This window comes from Panthera leo, chromosome C1 (genome assembly GCF_018350215.1).
Source record: "Panthera leo isolate Ple1 chromosome C1, P.leo_Ple1_pat1.1, whole genome shotgun sequence".
In the NCBI taxonomy this organism is placed as follows: domain Eukaryota; kingdom Metazoa; phylum Chordata; class Mammalia; order Carnivora; family Felidae; genus Panthera; species Panthera leo.
In genome coordinates, this window is record NC_056686.1 from 33,943,379 (window position 1) to 33,959,842 (window position 16,464).

Below are 16,464 nucleotides of genomic sequence, written 5' to 3' on the forward strand. Positions count from 1 at the left end.
AAAGGCTGGACCTCAGGAGCTTAGAGCCAGGAGGACTTGCTGCCATCCCTTGGCCACCAGGGCCACCTGTCTCCTCTGGATATCTCAGTCGAGCCAGCTCGGAGGCCCGGGAGCAAGGATGCCGTCATGACCAGGCAGGAGGTGTCGCCCCATTGATCGATCCACCTCTGAGGCTCCCGCCAGGATAATTGATTCAGTTTTTGTGGGAACGGCACAGGCGGGAAAGGAGGCTCAGAATCAGCTTAGCTGCGTTCTGCATTTGCCGCCAGCAAGGGCTGGACCGATAGACCTTGGTCCAGAAACTCCTGCTAGCTGCAGGCCAGTGGGCTCAGGCAAGATGGCCGGCACCAACCAGAGCCCCTGCTGCCCATCAGCTGTGATGTCAACACTGCAAAGGAGGACGTGACTCTAACCCTTTCAGGGCCCTGCAGGCTTTAGAGGTGCCCCTGCCACTCTCTGGGGTTCCAGCCCCTCCCTGCTACCTCCCATCAGGTAGACACCCCTGCAGTGCCCAGGGGAGGAGGGAGGGATGAGCTGCCCAGCAGGGCAGGATTCAGGCCCTAGCCATGGCCGCCTGAGACGGCCTACGAAGTGTTAGCTCATTTAATTTAATTAAAACTCAACAAGATGGAGGCAGCTGTAACGCAGTTAATTAAAACAGCCATAATCAAGGCAGGAAATGGTCCGGTAGCATTTGCAACCGCTGCCCAGCGCTGCCCAGTGGCCGGCATGGTTCGGCTCCTCTGCATTTCCCCACAGTCCGCCCAGGCAGGCTCCCCAAACAGGCAGATGGTCTTCCCTGCAAGCCTGGCCTCCACCCCAGAATGGCACTGACTGCCCGTGGCAGCAATTCTGGGAAGGCACACTGTCTTGCGTGCTTGTTCATCAAGTATTTATGCAGTGCTTACTGTATGCCAGGCCCTGTGCCACCCATTCACTGCCCAGTGAGTCGGCGCCTGCCCGTTACTCCACTGGCTGCTGCTCCCCCCTTCTCCCTGGCTTCCCTCTCACTCCTGTCTTCCCGGAGGCCTCACCTTCCCCTGCTCCTTCCTCCAGCCGGGGAGCCCTTGTCACCCTGCCCTTGCCCCACGGGCAGGGCCTTCCCCTAGGCCAGCTCACCCGCTCCTGCAGCTTCAGGTTGCCTCTCCACTCCTGCATGCCTAGGTCTGTCTCTCCAGCACCACACAGCTTACCTGAGCTTTAGACTAAAAAAACCTATCTGCCTTCTTAGTGTCATCCTGGCCGCCATGAGTGGTGACTTCCTTCCCAAACAGCCACACCCTTCTCCCCCATCCTGACCCTCTCCCGGCAAGTGGCAGCCCCCTCAGCCCGAAACCTGGGACACACCCCGACTCTTCCATTGAGGAAGAATCAAATCTTCTCATCACCCACATGGTTCTCATGTTGGACCCCTCTTTTTCCTTCTGCTGCCTCGGCCATATCGCAGTGCCGAGCACTGCCCTCCCTGCCTCCAGGCTCCCCCCGGGAATCTGTCCCCCAGCAGCTGTCAGTTTTCCCCTTGGTGCCTCCATGTTCCGACAACCGCAGTGGCCTCTCACTGCCTGAGTGGCCGGGCACCTGCTCCCGAACAAGGCACACGGAACCCCTCTCGATCTTCCCAGCTCACATCTCCAGCTTTACCTCCTCCATCTCAGCTACCCAACTTAGCAGTTCTGTTAAGTCCTTTAACTGCTCTGAGCTTCTGTTTTCTCACCATTAAAACGGAGTGACAGTAAGCACTAAGTGAGACGACAGCAGTGGAAACTGTAGTTTGCTGCCTCGGGTACTGGGAGGGCTCCGTGAACCGGGCTCTTGTTACCGGTGGCCACTCCCCACTTGCCCTGAACCACCCTGACCCCATCCTTGCCCTCTGCTCTAATTCACCAGATCATGAAGCCTCTCCCTCCTCTGCCTAAGTAAGGCCTACTCCTTCAGGACGCACCCGCCCTGTGTTGTTACTGCCTGGCTCTTGTTCTGCTCACTTAGGCTAGGTGCTGCTTGCAGGGAGGGCCTGGGTCTGGCTCCCTGCCGTGCAGCCGCAAGGTCTCCCCCAGCTCCTAGCACAAACCCACCTGTAGGACAGGTATCTCTGATAAATTTATCTCTGATAAATTATTTCATGAACGTGACCTTTGGGCCCTGTTCCTGCAGACCAATGTCCACCTCTCCTGCTTCTTAGCTCTGAGGAAGACCTCGTTTGACCTTTACTGCCACCTGGAAGCCGTCACCTGGAGGGTTGTGGACCCAGGGTCCAGTTCCTAGGATGACACCCTTGGGGTCTCAATCACCCCACCTCTGTAGTGATAGACAGGATTCTCTCCCCCATTGCTGCCTGGCCCTCCACTCCAGTCGCTGCTGCCCCTGTCCTGTTATCACTTAAAAGGGTGCCCTGCACATATGACAGGGATATCCCTTCAGTGGAGTGGAATCAGGCCCCCAAGCACTCAGCCGTTTACAGGGACCGTCACAGTTTACGCATCGCCGACAGATCACAAAGTATTTTCCTGCCTTTTGTTGCATTTGATTCTCCCCAAGCCTGAGAAGTAGGACAGGCTGTGATTATCATGCCCACTTTACAGCTGACTTAGGGGAGTCACTTGGGGTCACACGTGGAGATCCAGAGCCAGGGAGCCCCCCTGTGCAGTCACCCAGAGGCCTTCTAGTATCGCATACACCAAATCTGGGACCTGGGGAGTGGCTGGACACTGCAGGCCCTCCAGAGTTCCACGGCCCCATCCTCTCCAGAGCTCAGGCCCTCCCTGACCGGTCCCCAGAACTTGTCAGGCACCTGCAGGTTGAGCTACAGCACATGTCACGGGGCATGGCCCCGGAACAGGAGCTGGAGAGGAAGGCAGCTGGTGTGAGCCTTACTCACGTGTGAGCTCTGCTCCACGGGTGCTTTCCTCACTGAAGTGACATGACGTGCTGACATAGGAGCCTGTTGGGAATTTGAACTCGAGGCCCATGGTGGACCCAGGAGGAATGGAGACAAGTTCAGGGAGAATGGAAATCAAGTCAGGAGCAGATGGTGTCACTGGAGCAGCTAGCAGGGGCCAGTCTCCAAGTGGGGTTCAGAGCCACTGCCGGGTCCTGAAAGGAGCTGGTGGCCCACACTCTCTGCCAAGCCCGGACAGGGCGCCAAGGAGACCTCCCATGCTCTGCTCAGTGGCCTGAATGTGCAAGCCGCCATCTCATCACCGTCGAGGACAACCTGATCCACACAGCTACGTTCTCACCCAGAGCACAGCCTCCTTCCACACCCTCTGAAACCTGAGCTGAGACTACAGGGCCTGAGCAGAGATGCCAGCATCTGGCTGCAGGCGGAGGCCCACCGGCTCTGGCAGATAGGACCCAGAGCCAAGGGTGGAGCAGGCTTCAGGGTGGGCCGGACGCCTGCAGTCCCCTACTCTGCTGGCTGGCCCAGCTCTGACCAGAAGAGCCTGCCCCCCAACCCTCTTCACCCATCAGGGTCTGGGTCTGTCAGGCGGGCACACTGGCGGTGCATGGTCATGATTTCCCTTTGGCCTCAGCACACTGGCACCTCTCGGGAGCCATGCAGACTCCTGGGTCCCTGCCAGTCTCCCACACCCACCTTGTGAAATGGTAAGGCACATTCTTCTTTCAGTTTGGTAGAGAAATGACTCTTCTGAGAGGTCCAGAGACTCGTCACACAGCAGGTTAGGTTTGGGGAGAGCAGAGGCCAGAAGCTAGGGGTCCGAGTCCTGGGCCATTTACACAGCCACCCTCTGCCATGTCCAGCAAGCACTGTAGAAGTAGATCAGTGGCTGTTGACTTTTTCGTCTTAGCACCTCCGATTGTAAATATTAGAGAATCTCAAGGAGCTTTCGTTTCTGGAGGTTTTTCCTGTCAGCATTTACCATATTACATATTAAGACTGAAAAGGTTTTAAATATTTAAACTTTAAAATGATTTTTAAAAAAACCATTATACGTTAAATAATATGTTTTCGTGAAAAATAATTATGTTTCCTCAAGCAAACATTTCACGAGGACAGTGGCATTGTTTTACACTTTAACAAATCTCTTTAATTTGGGGCTTGATCGAAGATGGTCACTGGATTCTCACATCTGCTTCCACATTTGCTCTGTTGCAGTATCACACTTCACGGAGCTTCTGGAAAACTCCACTCTATATTCACAAGACAACAAAAGTGAAAAATGCAAATAACTTCTTAGTATCATGAAAATTGTTTTGACCTTGTGGACCCTCTGAAAGGGTCTCAGGGCCACTAAAGGTCCCCTGGACCATGCCTGGAGGATCACTGTGATGATGGTTCTTCCCAGTCTCTCTGCAGCCCCTCACACCCCCAGCCCAGGTCCCAGCAGCTGCCTTTACCTCCCCTCCAGCCTCTGTATCTGCAGTGGGGAGGCTGTGCACCAGACGTGATTAGTTCCTGCGACCTCACTTATAGGCCATGTGACCTTGGGCTTTGGGCAAGTCACTTACTGTTCCTCAGCTTGTTTCATCTTTCCCGTGTGAACACGGATAATTCCTCCTAGGCAGTTGTCATCGAGTTTAATGAGAGACTAATCAGTGTTTGATTTGTCTTTTGGCATATTTCCCTCCCGTAGCAATGGGCAGAGAGGGTCAGGGTGGACAGCCCTGGGCCCAGGCTCGCCCGGAGGCTCCTCACTCCTCTGGATGAGGCGGAGGTAGAAGATGGGGCCCGAACACAGCCTCAGAGGAGGCACCTGCTGGGAAGGCAGCTGTTCAGACCTCGTAACCACCCTGCAACAGGCATTTGGAGGTGTGCGTCTGGCCCTCTGGGCTTGAAGCACTGAACAGGCAGGGAGGGGACACCGGCCTCTGGCTCTCACCAGTCAGGTTGGGGGTAAACTCAGTAGTTACTCGCTTTTGAGCAGGGTCGAGTGGGCTGTAGAAGGCGTTTGCTACTGGGGTGTAAGTTCACCCCGAGTGCCATGGTGGGGCTTGGCTGGTATGTCTGCTTTGCTTGAGGGAAACCTGGCCTGGTGGTGGTGGCCTGTGGCAGGCCCTCCCTTTAGCCCTTTCTGTGTGCTTAACCTCCTTGGTTGCTTTTGGTAAGTGCTTTGTTTTGAAATCTTACCCACCTATGAAATTTAGGTGCCCTTAAGGAGTGGGGTTGCTACTACTTTTATTCACTTTTCCCCTCGTTGGCTTCAGCCAGCTGGGTCTGCAGGAGCCCTGATTCCACCTTCCTGAGTCCCATCACCTCCAGCCCCGATATCCCCGGCCCCACCCTCCCTCACCTCCTCAGAGCAGTGCCAGTGACCCGGGGGACACAGCTTCACCTGCATTCAGCCTGGCTCAGCCTGGTGCCTGCGCACTTGTCACCTGCGTCGGCCTAACTCGGGCCTCGATTTCTCCGTGTATTTAAGGCCCTTTCTCATGTTTTATTTTATCTGGTTTGGCTTTTTGTGGCTTTCCTTCCTTTTGTACTAATGCTTCTCTCTGATCTTATTTGCATTCAAATTACCTCGCCAGGTGGTTCACCAATCAGAGGTAAGAATGCTGTCCGTGCATCTCGCCACGCCACGCCACGCCACTGCTGTCACCACCACTCCATCCCGTCCAGTCCGTCACCTCCCCCATGCCCATCCCGACCTCTCCAGCCTCCTCATCTCCAGCTCCGGTCCCCTCAGCACCACCGGCCACCACACACCTCCACTCTTGGTCATTCCCTCCTGTGGACTCATCCATTGCAAGTCTGGACTGTAGAAATAACTCCACTGAGCCCTGCCTCGGGGATGGCAAGCCCTGCTTCCTGGGCCTTCCAGGCCAACCCCACAGAAGGGACCCTGTCAGCTCCCACAGCGAAGCCAAGTGCTGATCCCCAAGCCCGGTCACAGATGGAGAGTCTTCCCAGGAAGTGGGGCAGCGTGACCAGGCCTTGCCTTGCCTTGCCTCCCAAGAAGCTCCTTTTTCTTGGGGCCCTCAATGACTGCTTGACTTCCTTTTAACCTCCTGGCCCTAGGACAGGGTGAGGACCATCCTGTAAATCCCGTTAGCTCAGCACACGCTAGGAGGAACATGCAGTGAAGACTTTAGTGTAGGTGCTGCAGTAACACAGAATAACCAGGGTCTCCTGTGACCAGATCAAATGACCTGCCAGCCCCGGCTGCTTCCAGAGCCCCGCAGCCTGGGGCTTCAGAAATCAGACTCTGGACTCAGAGATCTGGGTGCGAGTTTGACTCACCTGTGTGACCTTCAGAAAATCAATCCATCTCTCAGAAGTCTGCTTCCTCATCTTTAAATCGGGGCCAGGGCCCACTTCAGGGCTCATGAGATTTAGAGGAGGAGACAGGGGTCTGGGCGGTGTCTGGCTTGGAGCAGCCACGCTGTAAAATGGTTGCTTCTGCACTGATTTTATTCACTTCATCTCTTCACACGTCTCTCAGCGTCCTCGGGTACCTCTAGACCCCTCAGTCCAGGGCCAGGGTGGTCTCAGGACGGAAGCTGGGCTGAGGAACAGCTGCCTCCCTGTGGGGCGTCTTGTCCATCACCCTCCAAGGACGGGACTGACCCTGCAGACCCCCCACCCGTCCTGTCAGCCTGTACCAGTTCTTCATGTCCCTGCCGCTGGGGCTTGGTGTTGACTCCAGGTTTGGGAGTTTCTGTGTGCATATAGGCTCAGGGTCTGAACTGGGTCCCCTGACCAGTCCTACTTCTCAGCATGGCATGGGGGGGGAGGGGGGGGAGGGGAGCCTCCTCCCCCAGCAGGGGTCCCACCCAGGCACTACTTCTTGTCCCTGCCTGTGGCACCAGCCACTGTGTCTCCCCTCCCTCCCCAGCTGAGCCGACCCAGTGCAGCACCCCCACCCCTACCCCACCACTAGCCAGGGGCTGACCCCACCTGCTCAAATGAACATTTTCTGTAACAACGTCCATCCATCCCATACACATGACCTGTTGAGTGCCCGACAGGGCTGTTCTTGGAGGAGAGGAGATGGGTATTTGGCACGTGCGCTGGGCCCTCATGCTCGTGCTGCCTGACGCCCAGTGGGGAGGGCTGAGGCTAGGACCAGGGAGCAGGCCAGCCCTTTGTCCTGCATCGGGGTTGAGCCTTCGCAGGCTCTTCCCCCACCTCCAGCGCCCAGCCCCCTGCATATTCAGGGCCCCTCCTGCTGCCCTGGGCCTGGGTGGTGGGAGAGGGGTGTCAGGCAGTGAAGAGGCTGCAGCCAGGACCCGTGGGGGTCCTCCCCTGGGGGCTGGGCCACTAGAGTGTGATGTGGAACTCTTCCTGTGGCCCCTGACCAGTCCAGTCAGGTGGGGTCCCACAGGTTCTGTCTGTGTCCTGTGTGGGTGTGGTGACCATCAACCAGCCTCCCCTGGGAAGGGTGGGACTGTCAGGGTCACCCTGGCTGTTCCATGCAGGCGGCGGTTTTCTGTCAGGTTGTGTGCTATGGGGTTAAGTGTCCATTGGGCTGTCCTGTGTGGGTTTGATTGTCTGTCGGTTTGTTCCAGGGAGGGGGTGTTGCCTGTGCCTCGGGGTGTTACTGTCACAGACAGCTTTCTGGTGTGCGCTCATGAACGGTGTTTTTCCAGTGTTTACTGCCAGAGCTGGGGGGTGGCCAAGTCAAGTGGTTACACCTGCCACCTGCCCCCTGCCTTGGGCTCCCCTACCTGTACCTGCCACAACTGGACCTCTGTGAGGGTCCTTTTCAGCTGCCCGCCTCTCCCCCCCTCCCCCCCGAATCCTGGCTCCTGTCTGTCCGTCTGCGGCCGGAGCAGCCCCTCAGGGCACTGGCCCGAGTGGGAGCTACAGCCTCCATTAGCCTCCTGAATTATGCAGCAGCCGTGGTGGGTCGAAGCACTTTAGCAGGACCAGGCTGAGGAGAGGAGCCGGAATGGGTGGGGCCAGTGGGGTGGGGATGGGGTGGGAGGAGAGGATGGGTGCTGCGAGCAGGGCACCAGGCCCCCAGAGCAAGCCCCTTCCTTCCCGCGGACTTCTGGCGGGCGGCGGATTCTCAGGCTCTTGCCCAGTGAGAGCCGTTGCATGCTTGCAGCTCCCAGGCCCCCAGGTATACAGGCTGCTCCCACCTATGCCTGGCTCCGCGTTGCCTGGCAGGCCCGGTAGGTCTGGGAGCACTAATGGGGATGCTCCCTGGCAAACAGGCTGTAGTGCTGGACACTCCAGGGCGGTAGGGGGTGTGATGGAGCCCCTGGCCCAGCCCACAGGCCCTACTAGACTGCAGGGCAGGACAAGCAGGATTGTGTTCCAGAGTGTGACCCTTGCTTCCAGCCGGGAGGCCAGTGGGCTCATCAGGCAGAGCTTCCTGGAAGCAACACTGGTGCCCAGGCGTGGCCCCGATTTTTGCAACATGTCATCAACACAAGCCCCCTCCCCGTGTTCCAGGCCTGACCTCTGTCGCTGTGTCCCCACAGGTGCCTTGCAGATTGAGAGCAGTGAGGAGTCGGACCAAGGCAAGTACGAGTGTGTGGCGACCAACTCTAAAGGCACACGCTACTCGGCCCCCGCCAACCTGTATGTGCGAGGTAAGGATGCAGGCAGAGCCCAGCCCTGTCTCTGCGGAGCTGAACTGGCCCTGCTGGGCACGTTGTCCGGAGCCCTTGGTGTGGATGGTGGGGGCTGCCGTGGGCCCAGTCTCTCCTTTCCTACCTCTTTCTGCCGCAGCAAGAACAGCCGTCACAGTGCTCCCACTGGGCAGACTCCCCATGTCTACTGCTACTTTTCCTTCCTTCTCTGCAGGCCCTCTGGGAGGCAGCCGCTCTTGGGAGCATTTGTATCTCTTGTAGGTCCTGCCACGTGGGCCCAGAGCCCCACGGGAGTCTCGAGCCTTCCAAGCAGACTTCTCAATGTCAGTGTGTGTGTGTGTGTGTGCACAGGCGAGCATACATGATTGTGTGTAAACATGGGCATACCGGCCCAGTATTCCTCGAGTCTGTCCTGCCTACCCCAGCCGGCGGGAGGCGAGGGGGGGCGGGGGGACCTCCAGGCCAGGTGAACCTGCCCCTCTGGAGGCCAGGTCTGCCCAGGGCCTTCCTGGAGGAAGAGCCGGCTGTGCTCTGTCACCAGCCAGGACTCTTGTAGAGAGTGTCAGTCTGAGGTAGTTGTGAGCCCCTGTAGGTGAGCACCTACTGTGTTTCAGGTGTTCCTTGCTGGGACTTAATGGATCGTGCATTTTCACAAGTCCAGATACCCAGCAGAGAGAGCTTGGGGACTGTTTTGGAGTGTCCAGTGTCTGCTCTGCTCACAGCCCAAGGGTGACCAAAGCCGGCCACCTGCTCCTTCTTGAGGACACCCAGGGTCTGGTGTGCACAGTGCCCAGCAGGGACCCTGCTTCTCCTCCCACATCCCCTCACTTAGCCCTCCCGCACAGATGGACATCATTACAAGTGAAACTGTCTCTACTCAGGGGATTTGAAAAGGAAAGTGGACACGGCTTCCTTGCAGCGATGACTTCATCATGCTAAGTGCTTAGGGCCGCTTCTTGAGGGGGTCATCTGCCTGTCTGCCCAGGCCCTGTCAATGGCCTGTCCCACTCTTTGGGGCCACATAGACAGGGCAGGGAAAATCAGGCCTTCAACCATATAGTTATGGAGGAGCTGCTCTGTGTTAGGGCACAGGTTCCCAAGAGGCCCAGCCTGCCAGCCCACTGGGTGACAGGCAAATTGTGCTTCAGAGACCATGGAACTATCTTCATCAGAGTTGGGGGTGTGGGGTGGGAGGTTCCCACTCAGCCCCCTTGTCAGGTGTCCTCATCAAGGCACGCCTAAGTGGACCCAGGACCTATCTTAACATCATCAGAGCAGAGAGGCCAGGCGCCTGAGAGCCACCCACAAGGCCAAGAGAGTGGAGTTGTGAGGTGCACAGCCCTTCCCCACACGGCTGCAGCCAGAGCTTCTGACTGGCACACAAGGGGTCTGACAAGTCCCCTCCTAGAGAGGAGCAGCTGGAACAGCCCTAGGTGCCTCCTCCCACCTGGACTGTCCATTCCAAGTGCTCTGCGGTCCTGACTGAACACTTCTTCCAAAAGATCATCGGGTCCAGAGTGGCTGCATCAGGGAGAGGAGAGGCCCGGCAGAGCCACTGAGAAACCCTTGCTGCCTGGGTATGGGCTGGTCCTATGGGCACATTTCCTGGAGCAGATCTGCAGGAGGTCCTACTGAAGCAGGAAAAGGCCCAGACATAGGTGATGGACCCTGCATTGTTATCTTGACTGGGTGGTAGTCCCTGAAGTCACCGTCACACTGGCCTCATCCCTGAGGCGAGGCGGTGGGTCTCTTTGGAGATGAGGAGAGCTCAGCCACCGTAGCTGCCAGCCGGGCACTAACCAGGGAACTCTTACCTCCAGCCACACAAGGTCCTCAGGCAGGACCCTGCCATGGTCCATCCCCCCTTCCCACCAAGTCTTCCTAAATCACCTTTCTGACCAATACCCACAAAGTCTTTGGGGCAGGGAGTGTGGGAGTTTCTTTAGTTCAGCCCCACTTGCCAGGGACCCTAACGCAGGCCGTCCAGCCTGGCTCTGTCTTTTCCTCCCTCACACACATGTTCCTGTGGGCCCTGATATGTAAGGTTCAGCCCTAAGTTTCTGTCCCCAAGACCTGACTTATACCCAGGCCCCACCTGAACCTGTACCTGCCCTATTTGGTCAACAGCAATTTGCCCTGTAGCCCCAGGACTTGTAATGAGACCTGGAAAACCTGCTCCTAGGACTTTTGCTTCCCATGTCCCCACTGCTCCTCATCTCTGTCCTGGCAAAGCCCCTGCTTTCCACCCCCAGCAGTGCAGAGGGCCCATCAGCCCCAGCTCCTCTGAGACTGCCTCTCCTGTGCTGGCCACCAGCTCTATCCTGAACCCTGCTTGCGAGTGCACCGCCCATGGAGAAATCCCCCAATGCCTGCCTGCTGCCAGCAGAGCGGCTGTGAGGTCTCCTTCCAGCGCAGGCACCTGGGGCCCCTCCAGGCCAGTGGGCTCCAGCTGTCGGGAGCCTCGGCATCCGGGTTGGTGTGGACTCTAGCCCAGGTTTCTCAACCTCAGCATAGTCGATACTTGCAGCTGCGTGACTCAGTTATGTGGGGCTATCCTGGACATTGTATGATGTCTAGCAGCACCTCTGGCCCCCTAGATGCCAGCAGTACCCCCTAGCCATGACAATCCACAACTTCTCCAGACCTTGCCCAGTGTCGCCTGGGGGGACCCTACCTGCTGGGAACCACTACAGTAGATAGACGGCCTCCCTGCCAGCATTCACCTCCCTCCATCTCTCTTCTCCCGCTGTGTCCACTGGGCTCGAGGCCACATCTCCTCCTTGGATTTGTTTTCGGTGCCTCGCATCTCCTCTGTCCTCTAAACTCTCAGGGCTCTGCTCTCTGTCTGAGCCCCTGCAGCCGCTGCATTTAATGGGACAGCATGTGTGAAGCTCCCGGCACAGTGGCAGGCACATGGGAAGTGCTTGGTGGCCAGTGACCCCTGCTGCTGTCGAGATAGCTGTTGGGGATGCGTCATCCAGTTACACGTGCCTTTGCTCACGGTTGCCCACAGCTCCACCCACAGTCCAGCGGGCCCAGGCAGGCTGGGTGGACCAGCCTTTCTGTGTCACCATACGTCTTTGTCTCCGAGTGACTCACACTCTCCTTCCATCCACAGCGTTTCTCTCCTCCAGCTCTCAGGACACAGAGCTGCCAGGGGCCAGGGTGTGGCCACGCCCAACCTTCCCCCTTCTCTTCAGGGAGCTGGCCGCTGGCCACAGCTGAGTCTCAACGGGGCAGTGTCTCTACAGCCTTTCTCCCCATAGGTGTCCATACCAGCTCCTCAAGCTGGTGCTGTGCAGTGTGGGGCTTCCTGAAGGTGGTGGGAATCTAGCAGCCCGTGTGCCTTGGTGCGTTTGTGGGCTGGGTGGGCCCCGACCCCAGAGCCCAGCTCACTGGGTCTGTCGAGCCGTGGGGTGTGTGTGAGGCATGGGGACCCGCCTGTGCTCCCCTTTCACCCCGCCCTGTTCCACCCTTGGCGCCCCAGCGCCTGCCAGTGGGACCCAGCCCTGTCCACCATGTCCTCCATGAGTCCTGAGTCTTTCGTGAGCGGCGTGGTCCGCGTGCACCTGCGTGCACGTGCGTGTGCGTGGGGCACAAGAGTCTTGTCTTGTTTCCGTGCTGTGTGGGCAGTTGAAGGTTGGCCTGTTTTTACTCTCTCTGTGTTTCTCCTTGTCTTTTTTTTATTCCCTCCTCATCCTCATCGCACTCTGCCATCAACCCAAACTCTCATCTCTCAGATCAGCGAGAAGGTTGGTCCTTTTCACTTCTTATCCATCTGCAGTTCGCCCGTCGATGGGATGCTCCCGTCAGTACGGCCCAGAGGGCTCGGTCAGCTCCCTCAGGCTCGCTCCAGCCAGGCCTGCCCGCCAGTCGGGCTCCGCTCTCTGCTGTTTGGGCCGGCAGGCCGGCAGGACCAGGGGTGGGCGGGCTGGCCCCCTGCCCTGCATGTTTGTGCCGCTTGGGTCCCTGATGTGCCACGTGCTGCATGTCCCCTTAGCTGGGCTCCCCTGCTGGGGCGGTCAGGCAGGCATGGTGCATGACACGAAACTGTGCCCCCCTTTGTGCCTGGGCCAGGCCAGCTCTCTGTTCCAGGTGGGGCTCAGGAGTGGTTGGGGGAGCTGAGAGCAGTAGAGCCTTACGTGTGCCTGTGGGGCCTTTCTCCACAACCGTATCACCTAAACTCCACCTTTGCCCGAGCTCAGCTGCAGCCACTGGAAAGACGAAGGGAAAAGGCTAATGTAGAATGAGCTCACCCCACAAAGTCCTGCGGGTCTGCCCTGACCTTGAGGTTCCCACCAAGCCCCGATGGGCCTCGTGAAGTTTGGTGTCCATGGCACAGGTGGGTGGCATCATCTTGGGCCGAAGGAAATCTACACTCTTGTCTTTTCCCCCTTTCCAACCAGAGCTGAATGAAGATCTTCCCACCTGCCCCAGGCCCTTTGCCAAGGCCCTCCCAGCCCTCTGGTGTTTCCTCAGGCCTGTGCTGGGCGCTGAGCATTCAGATTCAGGGAGCTCACACCTGACCAAACAGTTGACTGCAACTTGGTAAGGCCCACGTGGGAGCCAGAAGAGGCCCCGGCCCAGCCACAGGTTGGGAAGGGCTCCGCAGAGACCCTGCTCCAGCCCATTCCAGAACATTCTCACATGGGGCTCTGTTCTCAGCCCCACCCTCAGGGCCAGACCTCTACTGCTAGCCTTGGGGCCAGCAGCAGAGGCTGGCACTCATTCCTGTGTCACATGATCTCAGTGGTCAGAGGAGACTCACCTGTCCACTGGGCTTTAGGCTGAGCCCCAGGGAGCAGACTCAGGCCACTTGGTCCCCTTTCCTCCGTGAGGGAGAAGAGAGTCAGGCGGGAGGAGGGCTGAGGCCCCAGCTCAGATATCAGCCCTGAGCATCCGTCCATATGCGCTCCTGAGCTCTGGGGCATTTCGGTTACACCATTTCGCTGACCAGGCGGATCTGCCGGGGCGTCCAGAAAGCAGTCATCAGCAGACAGCCCAGCCTGCCTGCAGCCGCCTCCCCCTACACCCATTCCCCCACCATCCTGGTCCCACATTCCTTTTCTGTCTCCCCCTCTGTGGTCCCACCAAAAATAAGCACGTATACAAATATTTAACGGGAAAGCAGAAATGAGTTTCTAAATATTCCAGGGGGGTTTGCCGGGCTGGTAATTTGTTTGGCGCTGATAATTACATCTTACATTTTTCCAGCTTTACTTAAAACTGTGTGCCGAGTGCGCCGGCATTTAATTACTGCTCTGCGGCAGCCACAAGGTTATTTATTAAAGAGTTATTTTATCTTGATACAGTGGATCCTGCCCCTCATCCCCTCCTTAATGTTGTGTTATTTTCATCAGAGAAATTTCTGTGAGTGAATGCAGATTGCGGGGCTGCCTCCCCCTGCGATTAGGCTGTCACTCCACTGAATGCTGATGCCTCCGGGCGCCACACCGCCCTGTTATAGGGGGTTGTCAGCGCAAATAATTAGACTTAAAAGTTACAGCTGAAATATAATCCAGACATGGCAGAGCCCTGTTTTGGAAATTGTCTATAAAATGTCAGCAGTAAAGATGCACGGGGAACAGTAATAGACCGGCATTGTTGGAGCCCAAGATTAGACCTAAGTGCATTTTTCCTGGCTCTGGCTTTTTTCTTCCCTGCTGTTGCTCTGTCAATAGACTGAGTCCAGGGCAAGTTCTGCCCCTTTTGGAGGCCTTGTGTCTGGGACGGTGGGAGGAGTGACCATGGGGCTGCTGCAGGGAGGCGCCGGCTACTCCTGGCTGTTAGGGCGGGGGTGGCTGTCCAGGCAGGTCCAGGGTGCAGGGCCCCACTGGCACTCGGGATCCCAGGAGGCCACCTCTTACCTCTCTTGCCCCCACCCTCCCTCTGCAGACATACCCTAACCTCCCTCACACTGCAGTGAAGATGAGCCTGAGCTTTGGGAAGTCTCGCTCCAGAGCTCCTTGTGTGTGCCCGAAGCCCGGTGCTCCGGCAAAGTCAAGGGTGCATCCCTAGCAGCCTCTGGGCTTGAGACCCTTGTCCGGGTGCTAGGGATGATCCTAAGGGTCACATCTGAGCTCATCCTTAGTCCCCACAATGTTCTGTCTTCCACCTGCAGGTAGGAGGGGAAAAATACAAGGGAAAACAAAACTATTCTCAACGTTTATTCTGAAGGGCCTCCACTTCCTGACAGTGGAACAGAAGACCTTGTCCTCCCAGGACTATTTGGAGTACAGTCCTGTACTTTCTACACTGCTTTCTATACTGCTTAGGTCGGGACCCAAGGTTTATTGGCCAAGGACCTACGTCCTTTCCCTGGGGCTCTTTGTTTTTATGTCCCGGGACTAATCAGGCCCCAAGATTCCACCACTGACCAGGGTCAAGCTTGCAGCCATGGTGTCCCCTGGCACAGGCTTTCCAAGTCCCATCCTTCTTTTGTATGTTTGTTTGTTTATTCTTGAGAGAGACAGAGTGTGAGGGGGAATGGGGCAGAGAGAGAGAGACATGGAATCCAAAGCAGGCTCCAGGCTCTGAGCTGTCAGCACAGAGCCTGACACGGGGCTCAAATTCACAAGCCGTGAGATCATGACCTGAGCTGAAGTCGGACACCCAAACGACTGAGCCACCCAGGTGCCCCATCCAAATCCCATCATTCTGCCAACTGGAGAATATCTTCTGCCAGCCCTGGCTGTCCAGAAGCTTCTCCCTAGAGCCTCCCAGTTGTCTTTTTTAAGACTTATCAGCCAGGGCTCAAAAGGGTGTGAGCTTTTCATCACACAGACGATCTCCTGGTAATACGTAAATTCGGGCATGGCACTTAGAAGGATCAGTCTTAAGTCGGTTCTCTTGTCTGTAATTGGGAGGTGATAGCATCTCTAGCAAGGAAGCCTTCAGCACGTAATAGATATTCAAGAGTGGTTTCCCTTCCCCGAGCTTCTTTCGGTGCCCATGAATGAGGAGGACATGGGCTGAGAATAAAGACCTGATCAGTTAAGACTGTTCCCCTGTGCCTGTCCGCCCAAGCCAGGACTGTGCTGGACCCCTTCCTTCGTCGGCAAGCCTGGGCCTGGTCTGCAAATAGACCTGCCTGCCCGTACCTCTCCTCCCACTGCCAGCCCCCCAGGCCCAACCCCGGAGCTCAGGGAGGGCCCACAGCACCAGGCTGGGCAGTGTTTCTCTCTGTGCATCCCAGTCTCACTCTGGTATCATTCGAGGGAGTGAGTGCTCAAAGGGTGCTCTTGTGGGTCCCTCCTGCCAGCTGTGCCCAGGATCCAACTATTCTCTGCCATGCAGAACTCTCTACCTGTGACATGTTGTCATTGTTCCATGTGGACTCCCAGCTTTGGGACAAGTGACAGAAACCTACTTAATTGGCTTAAGCAAAACAAGGAGATTCTTGTCTTAACCAAACTCAAATATGTAGAGGTAGAAATTTGGTGTCAGGCAGGGCTGGATCCAGATATTTAAACAGTTTGATCAGGCTCTGGTGTGTCTCTTAGCTCTGTTCTCCTCAATTGACTTCTTTGTTCTCAAGTGTGTTCTTCCAAGTGTTACAAAAGGTGGTCCCCAGTCCCTCTAAGGTTAGCCACGGCAGTACAGAAAGAAAGCTGTTCTAATAGTTTTTGCAGAAGTCCAAAGGCTATATATCTCGTTAACCCGATCTGGGTCACATGCCCCATGTAGCAAGAATGGGAGGAGAGGCAGTTCCCCTAAAGAAGATGAGGAGGCCAATTCTAGAAGACAGAACACTAGATGTCCATGAGACACATTGAGATCCCAAGTGAGCCTGGGGACACAGAGGGAAGTAGACTCAGCCCATGATGCCAGTCACACGTGGCTTTCTTGGGGGTTCTGCCTAGAGGTCTCGGAGTGAGGCGGTGTGGACAGAGTTGGGGCAGGAGCTGAGTGAGGTGGGGTCTGGTCATGTGGCCTGAGGAGCCATGCAGGTGTTTTAACAGAGAAGTA

At 56.9% G+C, this 16,464-nt stretch overlaps 1 protein-coding gene across 6 annotated transcripts in view; it reads left to right on the plus strand.

Annotated features, from left to right (window-relative positions):
- The window catches only part of PTPRF (protein tyrosine phosphatase receptor type F), an 87,737-nt gene that overhangs the window by 37,860 nt on the left and 33,413 nt on the right, over positions 1-16,464 (plus strand). For all 6 annotated transcript variants that reach the window (XM_042950659.1, XM_042950663.1, XM_042950661.1 and 3 more), the window contains one exon: positions 8,386-8,496. In XM_042950659.1, the coding sequence (XP_042806593.1) occupies positions 8,386-8,496 (111 nt within the window). The remainder of the gene's footprint in view (positions 1-8,385; positions 8,497-16,464) is intronic.